Raw genomic sequence first — 15,078 nt, 5'->3', positions numbered from 1 at the left:
AACAATCCCATCATCATTAACCAGTCACCTCCTCTCTCTCTTTCTCAGTTGGCAGATGGCCTCTTTTGCCCACTGTCCTCGATTCCGCTTCCACTGTGCATTTAATCAGCAGCGCATGCACTCTTCCTTTCCAGTATGATATTGCAATCAAATCTGTTTGGCTTGTGAGAAAAAAAACAGCACTGTCTGTTTGTGTATGATGCATGTATGTGTTTTTTAACACTGTTGTGACATATGAAAGAATGGATGCTTAGTCATCTTGAATCTAAGCAGCTCAGAGTGTTTATTTCCGCTTGTATAACATGTAACATGTTATTTGCCACGACAGAGATTGAGTCGGTGAAGCTGGCCCGGCTGATCTTCAATAAGCTATGCGAGACATGCTGTCATTGGCTAAAGGAGTTCCCATATCGCCGCCGCCAATTGCCATACTATGAGACCTCCATCCACGCTATTAAAAACATGCGCCGAAAGATGGAAGACAAACACGTCGTCATTCCTGACTTCAACACGCTCTTCAATCTACAGGTATGACCTTCATCATGACTTTCACTTGATCATGAGTTCACTCAAAAATGATAGTTCTGTATTTAATTACTCACCATCATGTCATTCCAAATCCGTAAGACTTGACGTTAATCTTCGGAACACAAATTAAGATATTTTTGATGCAATCCAAAAGCTTTCTGACCCTGCATAGACTGCAACATAAATGACACGTTCAAGGCCCAGAAGGGATAAAATATTATCAGGAAATATTGCAAGATGGATTTAATCCTGCAGCACCCGAATGAGCAACAGGGCTCAATATGTCTGAGGATTTGTGCAAGCTGCTAAGCCACAGCTCCGACCCACAGGCAAATTCAAAGTCATCTAACAGCTGATGAATACTAAGGCTGTCAGCAGCTCATGAGTGTTTTTCATCAAAAACTCATTTCAAGGCCTCTGCTGAGCCTTCCGCACTTTAACAAACATCTCATACAAATATCTAGGTTGATGCTAAAGCATCAATACACTTAACATCAATTTTTCTGTGTAATAGAGTTGTGTTGAGCCTAACATCTCTGAAGAAGCAGCATTATGCAATTTCTTTCCTGATTGTCAGTGTAATTTCCAGTCGAGCGAGAATGTGCTCCTTCACCGGAAAGCAATAAGTGCAGACAGATTTGCCGCCTCACGTCCAGATCTACTTTGTTTCAGATGAGATGTGTGGGCTATTCTTCCGCTAATAAGAGCAGACACTGTGACATTGCTGTCCACTAGCATGAAATAGACTCTCCCTAAAGCACGACTGTGGGGAATATTCCATCCTAATGGGAGCACGTTTTATCAATACGCTCTTCCCTACCACACTTTACTCATAGGCGGTTCTTCATCTGTCACATCCAGTAGCCGTTTGACAAATGCTGGGCTTTTACTGGTATTATTGGCAAACACCAGTATCCCTTTGCCTTAGGCAGAAGCAGATCAGAGACCAGTCTCAGCCATAAGTGGACATCATTCAATGCATTTACACAGAGAGAGAGAGAAACATAAACATAGTTGTTGTTCTATCAGTGCTGTTCCCCTGAGCAACATACAAAACTAGAATGCTCCTAACATAATTAAATGATGCAACCTGGTTGGCGCCAATGGTCCTGTGGGCAGTGCGCCGACATATCATAGTGTTACGGGCATCCCGAGTTTGAATTCTGGCTTGAGCACCTTTCCCGATCCCACCCCCTTCTCTCTGTCTCACTTCGCTTTCTGTCTGCTCTACACTGTCCTATAATAATAAAATAAAAATGGGGGAAAAAAGATGCACACTCAGGAGTACACTTTGTCGTAGTTAAAAGAATTCTATTAAAAATGTAAAAAGCGAAAACAATTACGTTTGTCATATGTATGGAAGCCTGTTAGTGCCACTGAATAAAAAATAAAAAGGTAATTGCAACTTATCTTACAATTCTGACAATTTTTCTTATCTCACAATTCTGATTTATCAAAATTTGGACTTACATTATTTGACAAACTCACAATTGTGAGTTCATATCTCACAATTCTGAGAAAAAAGTCAGAATTGCGAGGAAAAAAAATTCTGAATTGCGAGATATAAACTTGCAATTTTGACTTTTTGCCTTTTTATCTTACAACTTTGACTTTATTTCTTGCAATTGTGAGTTTATATCACATAATTCTGACTTTATAACTTGCAAGTAGGATTTTATATCACAATTCTGACCTTTTTTTCTCAGAATTGCGAGCTATCAAGTCAGAACTGTGAGACATAAACTTGCAATTCTGACAACATCAAAATTTGGACTTTATAACTTGCAATTTTGAATTTTTTCTCAAAATTATAAGATATAAATTTGCAATTGTAAGAAAATCTGCATATGCAAGTTATCTCGCAATTCTGACTTTATTTCTCAAAAATGAAAAAGTCAGAATTGTAAGAAAAAAATCTGAATGGCGAGATATAAACTTGCATAAACTCGTATTTGTGAGACAAAAAGTTAGAATTGCAAGTTATTATCATTTTGACTTTATTTCTTTATGTCTATTAAAATTACATATCAATTTTGAGAAAAAAAGTCAGAACTGCGAGATAAGTCGCAATCTTTTTTTACATTTTTTTTTTTTTATTCATGTGGCAGGAATGTGCTTCCATATGTTTATAATACTCACTACTGCCGGAAGTATTATCTAATTTACATAGCAATTTTTACTTTGAAATGATCACAAAAATATTAATAAAAACACAAAAGGTGTATATGATCCAGTAAATTCATATACATATATTAATTCAAATTTTATATTCACTACAATTAAAAAAGCTGCAGTATGTATTTGATTTGTGTTTGTTTTATGCATATGCATAGAATACAGAGTGTTGAATTATATGCTAATATTTCAGTCCTAGAGAGCTGTTTTTAGATTGAAATGTTCAGAATAACTATTGGAAAAGGCACCAAAAAAGTGAAACTAAATCACAAACTTTTTAATGACCTGCAATAGAAAAAAAGATGCATTTGATTTGTATTTTATGCATATTATGCAAATATTTTAGTCCAGAAGAAATTAAATCACAGAGACTTAGGGTCTGTGATGATTATGCATTTCATTTTCTATAAACTAACAATAAAAAGTTGCAAGATCCATTTTAATGTTTTTAATTTATGATTATCCTGACCTGTACTGTTTGTTTGTTTTACATATATCCTCCACTTAATTTTGTCCCCTTGTGGGTGAAAAACTAATTTTGTTGCATACAGATCATTGCATGCATTAGATAAGATGTGGATTATTGTATTAAGTGATTAATAAAAAAAGAACAAATTAATCAAAATCAAAACTGTTGTTGAATGCATCCATGTGTCATAAAAACCTCAACTAAATGTGAGCATTTTCATATTATCTCGAGACGCTCGGGTACAGCACAGACACAGTGTCACAGTAATGGCAGCTCAGGGATTCTTCCATAATGAAATCCGTATTTATACCAATGAGAGCTTATTCCGTTTGACCGGGCCTGCTATGGAACGAAGCCATTTAATAATTCGTAAGCTGCTGATAATTAAAAGCGATCGACAAGAGGAAGCACCAACATTTTGATCTGCATATATTTCTCATGTGTAATATTTCATTTAGCTACGTTGACTGCAGTTGATTAGAGAGCAGCTTCTGATCTGTTGGATGCCAGAGGTTGGCCTGTTTTTGTTTTCCGTTTCGCACGGATTGAGACATTTACAGGGATTTATTTCAATTAAGAATGGATTATGAGGTCTTTTATGTGGCAATAAGCTATTTTTTAATGAATAACAACAGGAACATTTCTTTCAGTTTAGCAACTGTAACAAAACACTTTGAATCATGTAATCTGCAATCATCAATTAAATGAAAAATTAAGTTATTTTTTAATGAGGTAAAGCTAACAAAGTATGTGTGTTTAGGATCAGGAAGAGCAGGCTTTTTTCGGCGTTTTTGATGGTCACGGTGGGGTGGATGCTGCCATCTATGCTGCCAATCACCTGCACGTAAATCTGGTCAGACAAGAAATGTTCAGTCAAGACGCCGGAGAGGCTCTGTGTCACTCCTTCAAGCTAACAGATGAGCGCTTCATACAGAAGGCATCACGTGAGGTGAGTTTCTACCCCTCAAACATCAAGATGCTCATATCAGCCCTTTTTGCATTGACAGCATCTGTATATGTTTGGAACAGAACCTGCGCTGTGGCACCACAGGGGTCGTGACCTTTCTGAGGGGTCGCACGCTGTACGTAACCTGGCTGGGCGACTCTCAGGTCATGATGGTAAAGAAAGGTCAACCGGTGGAGCTGATGAAACCACACAAACCTGACAGAGAGGTGAGAATGACTTATTTCTTATTATTTTTGACATTTTTTTAATACATTTAATTGTAATTTTATTTTATTAGACTAATATAAAATGGTCTGGTGTTTCAAGTCCATATGTCTATTTTACTAGAATAATATGAAATGGTCAGGTGTTCCAAGTATATATGGCAAATTTATTAATGTATTTTTATTTTATTTGATTAATATAAAATGGCCAAGTGCTCCAAGTATATATGCCAATTATTATTTATTTTTTTTATTTTTTTTTTTTTTTAGATTAATATAAAATGGTTAGGTGTTCCAATTCCATATGCCAAATTTATTTAATTTAGTTTAATTTTATTTTATTAGACTAATATAAAATGGTAAGGTGTTTAAAGTATATATGCCGATTTGATTTGATTTAATTTTATTAGAAAAATATAAAATGGTCAGGTGTTCCAAGTATATATGCCAATTTTATATAAATATTTTTAATTTATTTTATTAGATGAATATAAAATGGTTAGGTGTAACAATTCCATATGCCAAGTTTATTTTAATTTAGTTTTATTTTATTTTATTAGACATATACTTTAAACATCTGACCATTTTATATTCATCTAATAAAATAAAATAAATTAAATCAAATCGGCATATATACTTTAAACACCTTACCATTTTATATTTATAGCAATTTAATTTAATTTTTTATTAGACTAATTTAAATTGGTCAGGTATTCCAAGTACATATGCCAATTTAATTAAATTTTTTTATTTTATTAGACTAATATAAAATGGTCAGGTTTTCCAAGTATATATGCCAATTTAATTAAATTTTTTTATTTTATTAGACTAATATAAAATGGTCAGGTGTTCCAAGTATATATGCCAATTTTATTTTATTTTTTCTTAGACCAAATTAAATTGACATATATACTTGGAACACATGACCATTTTATATTAATTAATTTTTTTTTATTAGACTAAAATAAAATGGTAAAGTATATATGCCAATTTAATTTGATTTAATTTAATTTATTTTATTAGACTAATATAAAATGGTCAGGTGTTCCAAGTATATATATGCCAATTTAATTTGATTTAATTTAATTTATTTTATTTTATTAGACTAATATAAAATGGTAATGTGTTCCAAGTATATATGCCAATTTTTTTATTTTTATTAGACCAAATTAAATTGACATATATACTTGGAACACATGACCATTTTATATTAATTTAATTTAAAAAAAAAATTATTAGACTAAAATTAAATGGTCAGGTGTTCCAAGTACATATGCCAATTTAATTTAATTTTTAATTTTTTTATTTTATTAGACTAATATAAAATGGTCAGGTGTTCCAAGTATATATGCCAATTTAATTTGATTTAATTTAATTTTTTATTTTGTTTTATTAGACTAATATAAATTGGTATATATGCCAATTTAATTTAATTTTTAATTTTATTAGACTAAAATAAAATGGTCAGGTGTACAAGTTTATATATGCCAATTTAATTTGCATAATGTATTTTTAATTTATCGTTTATATCTCAGTTCAGCTCTTTATGTGGGATGTTCTTTAGCACAGTCCATTCAATTGACAAGAGTCATGTGACAGCAAATCTGTGTTACATAATGCACTCCCAAGAGTGGATCTGTTGAGCCACGTCTTTGGAGCTTTATCTATATAATGAAACTGAATAGAAGTCAAAGTTCAGCTGATTAGTTTCACTAATTGACACTGAACTGAACATGATTATGGTTAATGACTCCTCATGACCATATTGTTTGTTTGTTTATGCGTGTACAGGATGAGAAAAAGAGGATTGAGGCTTTGGGAGGGTGTGTGATCTGGTTCGGCACATGGAGGGTGAACGGCAGCCTGTCCGTGTCAAGAGCCATCGGTATGGGCCATTTACACAGTTTAACAAGCTAAACTGACAGCTCTGATTGTATTCCTAGCAAACATTGTGTAAAATGCTGTGACAGCCTACATAATTATATTGAATAGTGCTTTTCTCAATACATACAGTATTCTAAAGCAGCTTTACAGAGAATACGCTTCACAAATCCCAGTAATTGAGCCAAAGGCATCCTTAAGATGGTTGTGAAAGCCTTTGCTTTTGTGCTCTTTCAAGTATTCACTTATTTAGGCTGGATCTTTTGTAAGTTAAAGTGAACTAAAGGTCAGTGGTTGCATATTTTTAGAAGCGGATATACAGGCCACAGCAGAAAACCCTTTATCATCACACCATAGATTTCAGTATGAAGGAGACAGTGTTTTAGAAAGCAAACCCTGGCACAGACTCAATGTAATCAATGTAACCAGATTGTGCAGGTCTAAATCAGTAGCTGAGTCTGTGTGCTTTCGAAAAACAATATCGATTCTTGTCAAAACTTAAACCACCCTACTGTTTCAAAACTTGTGTAATCAGACCAACTGTGGTTGGAGTTGAAAAAGCATACAAACTTTTTCATTACCTCAATAAATTATTGATAAATTATCAGTGTACTTTACAGTATGTACATTAGCCAGGGTAAGATTACGGCATTCAGGCTAATGAGCATCCCTGCAATAACAAAGACTGACCTCCTGCAAAATCCTTGGGCAGGGTTCCCACAACTTCCTGCACAGGAACCGTTTCACTCCCTAAATGCTGATGGCTAATCTGTCAGATAATCCTATCAGTCTAGCATTTAATTCCCTTAAAGCTCTTGATTCATAAATAGGACAAGCAAGGCTAATTCTGCCATAGCCTAGGCAACTGGTCTTTTACAAACACCAAACAAGTCCAGACAGAACATGTCCAAGTCATATTGTACTCAAAAAAAAAAAAAAAAAATCAAAAGAAGCAAATAAGAAATTATAATTAGTTTAACAGAAGATTGAAGAATATTTTAGGACACTGCATTATGCCATTATTTGCATTGCTGAGTCTGAAAATATAATGTAATGTGCTTTTTACTTGTCACTTTAACATATACACACATACATATGCGCATATATATATATTTATATATTTAAAAATGTTTGTGATTTTACTTGTCACTTTACTATATATTTTTAATACATAAATATTTATATTTAAAATTTTGTATTTGTTGTAGTGCCTTTCATTTATGTAGATTTTTTTAGATTAATGAGAAATTGATCACATATCATTTTTTATTTAATTTTTAATTCTCACTTTACTATACATTTTAAAATAAATAATATATATTAAATATATATATAAAAATAATAATATATATATAAAAATATAAAATATATATATTTATATTTGTTGTAGTGCCTTCAATTTATATAGTTTTTTTAGTTATTTAATTTTACTTGTTACTTTACTATAAAATATTTATATTTAAAATTTTGTATTTAGTTAATGCCTTTCGTTTATGTTGGTTTTTAGATCAATGAGAAATGCTATTGTGATTAATGAGAATGAAAAATAAAATGTAAAAAATATTAAATGTGATTTCACTTTACTATATATATTTACTATATATTTTCTAAAATACAATATATGTATTAATATATATGTATATATAAATATAATATATATAAATTTTGTTATAGTAATTAAACAGTAAGGAATTCACAGTTTACCTTTTCTGAAAAAAAAATTAAATTATTTTTTTGTGACTTGTTACTTTCTGAAAAAGTTCTGACTTCTTGTCTCGGAATTTGAAATATATATATATATATATATATATATAAAAACTCAGAATTAAAAGAAAAAAAGTCAGAATTGCTGAATGCAATCTCAGGATTCTCAGATAAATCTCAGAATTATGTAACTCATAATTCCAAGAATAAATCTGATCTCACAGTTCTGAATTTTTGTCTCAGAATTTGAAATTTACATTAATTCTAAAATTAAAAAGTCAGAAGTGCAATTCAGAATTCTGATCTCAGTTGACTTTCTGAAAATTTTTGATTTTTTGTGACTTACTTGTTACTTTACTGTATGTGTGTGTGTGTGTGTGTGTGTGTGTGTGTGTATATATATATATATTTGTGATATTCACTTTCAGTTGATTTTCCATTTGCATGTACAGGTGACTCAGAACACAAGCCCTATATCTGTGGTGACGCTGACTGCAGTTCCTTCAACCTGGATGGCAGCGAGGACTACTTGATCCTGGCCTGTGATGGCTTCTATGATACGGTGAATCCAGAAGAAGCCGTGCGAGTGGTAAGCGACCACTTGCAAGAGAACAACGGGGACACCGCCATGGTGGCCCACAAGCTAGTGGCCTCGGCCCGGGACGCGGGGTCCAGCGACAACATCACAGTCATTGTGGTGTTCCTCAGGGACCCCCGTTTGCCCCCACCCTCAGATGAACCAGAGGAGGAGCAGGAAGAGGAGCCGGTAGAGGACGCGGGAGAGGAGGAGGAAGAAGAGGAAATAGAGTCCTTGCAGAGTGAGCTGGTGTGTCAAGATGGAGGGGCAGAGAATGGAGGCAAGAACCGGAGCGGCTGGCCACTCCAGCAGTGCTCTGCACCGGCCGACCTGGCCTACGAAGACCGCATGGATTCGTTTACAGACAGAACAAGTCTGAGCATCACGGGGCCGGATCTGCGTGCAGAGACTGGCTGCTTCAGGCTCCCAGCTTCATCCAGCCTCCCCCCGACAAGAACCGTCATGCCAGACCTGATACCCCCTTACGGCGGGGCCGGCGCAGCCTGGCGCCCCTACCAAGAGGACGGCCCCTCCGGGTACAGGCAAAAGCCCCAGCCTAAACCCAGAGTGCCCTCCTACACGCAGACCACCTCAGATGGACAATTGTTGGAGGTGGCTGCGCTCTTCCCCCAGGAGGGCCGCAGGAAGAGGCGGCTGGAGGTCATGCCCCTGAGGAGGGAATCGCAGCGCCTGGTCCGAAGGGCTAGAGAAAGTCACGGCCCTATGAGCTGCTTCCCTAGTGTGCCCTATCCTCTCCGCTCTCCAGAGAGGAAGCCTGGGATAGCCTTTCCCCATGTAACCCACAGCAAAAGGGTCTAATCGACAACTTCCTTGCCCCATCATGCCGCCCTCCGTCCCTGAAGCTAAAACACGCTCATGAATAGGGGCATACGAATGCATACATGCATACTCTGTTTCAAAACCTAGTGAGTAGCCTTCATAGGCAGCATTTTTAGATCTAAAAAGTTCCTCGTATTAAACAAACTTTAAGGCAGCATTGCATGTATTCTCTGGGCAGAACACAAACCCAGAATGAAGAGAGAAGTTAAAAATCTTTAAACAGTTTATTATATTTTAATCCTGACTATTTTACCCAATATTTGAGTGTGCTATAAATATTTAAGATTATCAGTATGAAAGCTAATTTCTGCCACAGAATAAAATTATAAAAAAGATGTACAAATTTTCATTATATATACAAACTCAGAATTAAGAGAAAAAAAAAGTCAGAATTGCTGAATTGCTGAACTCAATTTTGAGACTTTTTATCTCAGAATTCTATGTAAATCATAATTCCAAGAAAAAGTCTGAATTGCAGGATGTAAACTCAAATTAAGAATTGTGAATTTTTTCCCCTTAGAATTCTGATTCTAAATTCTGATGTCACAGCAAAAGAAATATGAATTTTGAACTTTTTTCCCCTTAGAATTCTGACAGTTTACAGTTCTGTCTCAGAATTTGAAATTTACATCTATAAATAAACTCTGAATTATAAGTTACATCTTGCACTTCTGACTTTTTATCTCACAATTCCAGATGTACACTCAAATTTTAGCAAACAAAACATGAATTTTGAACTTTCTTTTTCTCAGAATTCTGAGACAAAGTCAGAAGTACAAGATGTAACTCATAATTCCGAGAAAAAGCTGAATTGTGTGATGTAAACTCAAAATTCAAAGCAAAAAAATAATTATGAACTTTTTTGCCTCCAGAATTCTGATTTTCCAGCTCACACTGACTTTTTGTCTTGGAATATGAAATTAAGAAAAAGTCACAATTGCGAGATGTAAATTCAGAATTCTAACAAAAAGCTCAAAGTTGTGAGATAAAGTGTTGCTGCCTATGTAGAGTCCAAATGAGTCCATGCTGAGGTTCCACAGACGGCTGTCTATGTAGGAATCAGGCAGCTCACTAAGCTCTGGAACAGAAACACAATCAAACATATGAGAACCTACATTGCTTTAACGCTTCCACTCTCATCTTATATGAGCCAGCCTATCAGAATCCTTCATCACTCTCAGCCAGCTTCCTCCTCATAACCCTCTCTCTGGTCCAGTTTGATTTGTGTGCATGTCTGTGTGTGGAAGGGGGGAAAAAGAGTGTTGTTAACACTATGATAACTCTCTTCTGTTCATACACACACAGACACACACAAGTGAAGTTTCAAGCAAACCCAGTGTAGAATCAAGCAGGTAATTGCAGTCAACAGGAGTACAGATCTTGTGTGTTGGTTACTGAAGCCATTTTAATGTTTAAACACTACAATCTTTAGAGAAACTGACCTCGTAGACCTCTAAAATTATTTTTTCCCTCATCTAAAGCGTATACTTATTGTATAAACTGGTTACTCGAGGATGTGATAATGTCTATAAATTGCAGATTAGGATTCGTCTATAAATTACAGCTCAGGCATAATTATGACCTGGCTGTGATGAGTCATTGAGAAACGAGTGGCATCATATTCATGTGTGTTTATGTTTTTAGCATGTTTTTAGATGTTGTTTTTGACCCCATGTTTTACCTTCATTTTGTTAAACGTGTCCATTTATCTAAAAGCCATAAATGGTGCTTTTCACAAATAGTAAAAAACAACAACTCTAAATTGTATCCCATCTCGTATCCACCTTATTTTTCAATGCGGAAGTAAGCTGTTTTCTGGTTCATAAGCCACTGTACGGAAATAACAAGAGGAATAACAGCGTACAGTAAATGATAAAACGGTTTACACTACAATCCATTGTGTTCATAATTAAGATAATACATTAAAACAACATAGTAAAACACACTAATTTGCTAAATCAAACCGCAAAACAAGCCGTTTTGTATAGCTAAAAATACACTGGAAGCCAGACACATTCCATTTAAAAATGGCTGTGCCCAATCTTTACGGGAAGAACAAGGTGGATAATTTTAATTTATTAATATTGTGTTTTTAATTTAATGTTTATTGCTAGGAAATAGCAAAATCTTGATAAGATTCTAAAATGTACCAACTCATATAGTATTTAGTTTGACCTCAAGACGTTAAAGGTTAAGTGCCACTTTCACTGACTGTGTGTTGAAATAACAAAAAGATACAATTTTAAGGTCTATTTTGTATTCTATTTGTGGAAAGTGCTGGGCTGGTTTTGGGCGGCTGCCACGTTGAAGCATTTGCACATTCACCATATCTCCTGCCACCCTTTGATGACGCCAACTAGAAATAACATAACCCACTGACAGACAACACCTGTTGCTTTTCCAATCATTGCCTTGGAGAGAAACATATCAGATTAAATTTAGATGCAGTATATACATTTTCAGTTTTTAAAACCAAAGAAGAAAATGACTGAGTATTCATCAGGAGACACACTACCATCCCTAAACAATGCTGTAGTACATCGACAAGAGCGTGTTGTTAAACCCTGTTGAGAAAGATAATCTTAATGTATTAACCTCCCATTCAAAACAAATATGTTTGGTCAAATATGTCTTATTAATTATCTTTATATTGGCAAGCTGAATTAAGATCTGATTAATTGTCAGATATACACTACCAGTCAAAAGTTTTTGAACAGTAAGACTATTAATGTTTTTTTTAAAGAAGTCTCTTCTGCTCACCATGCCTGCATTTATTTGCTCCAAAGTACAGCAAAAACTAATATTTTTACTATTTAAAAGAACGGTTTTCTATTAGACTATATTTTTAAATGTGATCATTCAGCTTTGAAATCATGGGAATAAATTACATTTTAAAATATTCAAATAGAAATGTTATTTTAAATGGTAAAAATACTGCAAAATTGTGCTGTACTTTGGATCAAATAAATACAGGCTTGGTAAGCAGACCAAGAAGACTTCTTTAACATTAAAAATCTTACTGTTCAAAAACTTTGGACTGGTAGTGTAGGTTTGTATGGGATGTGTAAATGTAGCAAGAGAGGTTTGCTTGACAACAAAATAAGGCTGACAGGAGAGGCTCGTAGTCTGAAGTGCCCCTCAGGTGTTGAGGACATGGATAGTTGAGTTTCAGCAGCACAATGTGTGCCTTTATTATTTTCAACAAGGGCCTGTTTTTGACAGGCTAGGAGGTGGATGTAGAGTAAATCCGATCGCGCTACCACTTTTTTTTTCTATACACTACCAGTTTCTTTACTTAGAAATGGATACAACACTTAGACCACTTAGGAGAGAATTTGTTGCCATTTTAAAATGGTACATATAGTGTACTTAAACATTCATGTTTAACTCATTACTAACTTGAAAGAATAGTTTAGCCAAACACGAAAATTCTGTCATTAATTACTCACTCTCATGTCGTTCCAAACTTGTAAGACCTTTGTTCATCTTCGAAACACAAATTAAGATATTTTTGATGAAATACGAAATCTTTCTGACCCTGAATAGACAACAACGCAACTGACACATTCAAGACCCAGAAAGGTAGTAAGGACATGATTAAAATAGTCCATCAGTGCCTCAACTGTAATGTTCTGAAGCTACGAGAAAACAAAAATAACTTTATTTAACAATTTCTTCTCTTCCATGTCCGTCTTCAACGCTCATTCACAAGATGAACACTGTGCTGTCTATGCAGGTTCACAAAGCTCTCAGATTCAATAAAAAATATCCCAATTTGTGTTCCGAAGATGAATGAAGGTCTTTTCTGTTATAACAGTCACCATTCATCTGATTATTCGCTTTTTTTAATCTTTAATATCTCCACTTTTCTCACCAAAGTTATATGCGTGTTTTCATATTTGGCAAGTAAAATAATGTCACAGTACGCAGTCGCTACGCCATTGGATTTTTCTGTTCAAGATACCTGCGTAGGCCTGGTGCTTGACACAAAACACATGCGTGTTTCTGACTAGCGATGCTGCAACCCTTAACTCTTTCCCTCTTATGTCTATGACTTGTGCCATCCCTACCGTGCCATTGCACTAATCAATTTCCATTTATTTATTTTTCTGTTGGCGGAGGGATGAATAACAGGAGGGGGCAGGGCATAAACATCCATCACCTGTGTATTGTCATGCAAGCTCTCCTCATCTGCTTCCAACCACGAAATTCACCTGCATAAAGCCCAACACCCATCATCAGTGTTCTCGTATCAGAAAAAAGGGGCTTCTGAAGTTGATCTGTTATGGTGCATTTTAACTGGTCCAGAATGTACATCCAGATGTCGAATGTACTGAAACAGAAACGTGGAGCAGGATCAATGAAACTTTTACGAGATGCCCAGACTGTCCCGAATGTATGTACGGAATCTACCATCCATTACGAGATTCATCCCGATTTTATACCCTTTGTGGAAGTTTCTAAGCACGCCACCGGCTGTCCTGCCTCGTAAATCCTAGATCTGCACTAGAAGCGGAAAACCTTCGTATACGGCCTTCGAGACAGGATTGATGACCAGAGATTGATGAGTGCAGCTCACAGGACACGGACCTTGTGATGAAGCTGTGCTCGAGATGATATATACGCAGTGTAGATTCAGAGATAACCTTCCCCTTTGGCCCTCGCCATCATGTACAATCTCCCTCACGATCATTCCTCTAGCACCTCTTACGGGGCACAAATTATATATCGGAAGTGTAGTAACTTACATATATTGTATACATGTACGTGTGTTTGAGCGTGTGCGTGGGTGCGCGTAACGTTTGGGATGTGTATGTGACGTCTGTCTTCTAAATGTGCTATTTTAATCACCACTGATAACTCAGATGGATACAGAAGTCTGTAACGCTTTTCAGTAACCCTCGGCCCCGCCCCCTTCTCACTGAAGTACGTACTTGAAAACTACTTGGAAGCACGCAAACTCGAACAGATGCAGCACTGGGCGTCTGTAATGCATTCACAGGCTCTCGCTTATTCACCGAGTGGTAATGAGTCAAAGGACCAAAGTTTTCGGATGGTTCCGTTTCCAAGAAGAACATCTCACTTCGTCTTCACGTACTCTTGAGCCTTGCCCCCCCGTGGACTGACTGTTAGACGCAGCATTTCCCCTGTTAGCGATAGTTTCTGCGTCGAGGGCATGCTCTCGATCGTTCATGACGGTTAGCCCTCCTCACTTGCTGTCACTGCTTTTTGTCCATGTACTGTTCAGTACTGCTCTTTTTCTGCTAGCAATAATGAACCTACGCAAGCCATGAGCGAAGAGAGCTCTTCAAAGCTCTTCTTCTCTAAAACAAAGCTGAGGAAGGGTTTCCAGACAACTTAGAGGGGAAAAAACAAACGTATCTTTAAAAAAAAAAAAAAAGAAACCTATGTTACTGATGGTCATCACTGTATTCTATTAAACCTGTGTTGATGAGAAACCACTACTGTACTCTCAGAGCTTTTGTTTTTTAATGGGATGCGTGATTGTTTTTCATGGTGTGCTGGAAGTCGGTTAGATTTGATACATGATTACGTGAGCACAAGGATGATGTAATTCATTATTTAAACTTTTGTAGATTTGGCGTTATATAAAGCATGCCAGTAAGCAAAAAAAAAAAGGCAGCAAGGATTTTAAATCATCTTTTGCATTAGTTGCAAAAACTTGCTTGTCAATATGTGGTTTCATCAAATATTGTACTTGAGCTCATGATGA

General features: G+C 35.6%; 1 protein-coding gene across 1 annotated transcript in view; it reads left to right on the top strand.

Annotated features, from left to right (window-relative positions):
* LOC141299355 (protein phosphatase 1E-like) overlaps nt 1-14,806 on the top strand; it is a 65,192-nt gene extending 50,386 nt beyond the window's left edge. The window contains exons 3-7 of the mRNA XM_073829709.1: nt 329-528; nt 3,933-4,121; nt 4,202-4,345; nt 6,134-6,227; nt 8,380-14,806. Of these exons, the coding sequence (XP_073685810.1) occupies nt 329-528; nt 3,933-4,121; nt 4,202-4,345; nt 6,134-6,227; nt 8,380-9,323 (1,571 nt within the window). The 3' untranslated portion in view covers nt 9,324-14,806. The remainder of the gene's footprint in view (nt 1-328; nt 529-3,932; nt 4,122-4,201; nt 4,346-6,133; nt 6,228-8,379) is intronic.
* Nucleotides 14,807-15,078: the final 272 nt, after the last annotated feature.

This window comes from Garra rufa, chromosome 23 (genome assembly GCF_049309525.1).
Source record: "Garra rufa chromosome 23, GarRuf1.0, whole genome shotgun sequence".
NCBI classification, from domain to species: Eukaryota; Metazoa; Chordata; class Actinopteri; order Cypriniformes; family Cyprinidae; genus Garra; species Garra rufa.
The sequence above is the reverse complement of the archived record's forward strand: the minus strand, read 5'-3'. Positions and strand labels throughout refer to the sequence as shown.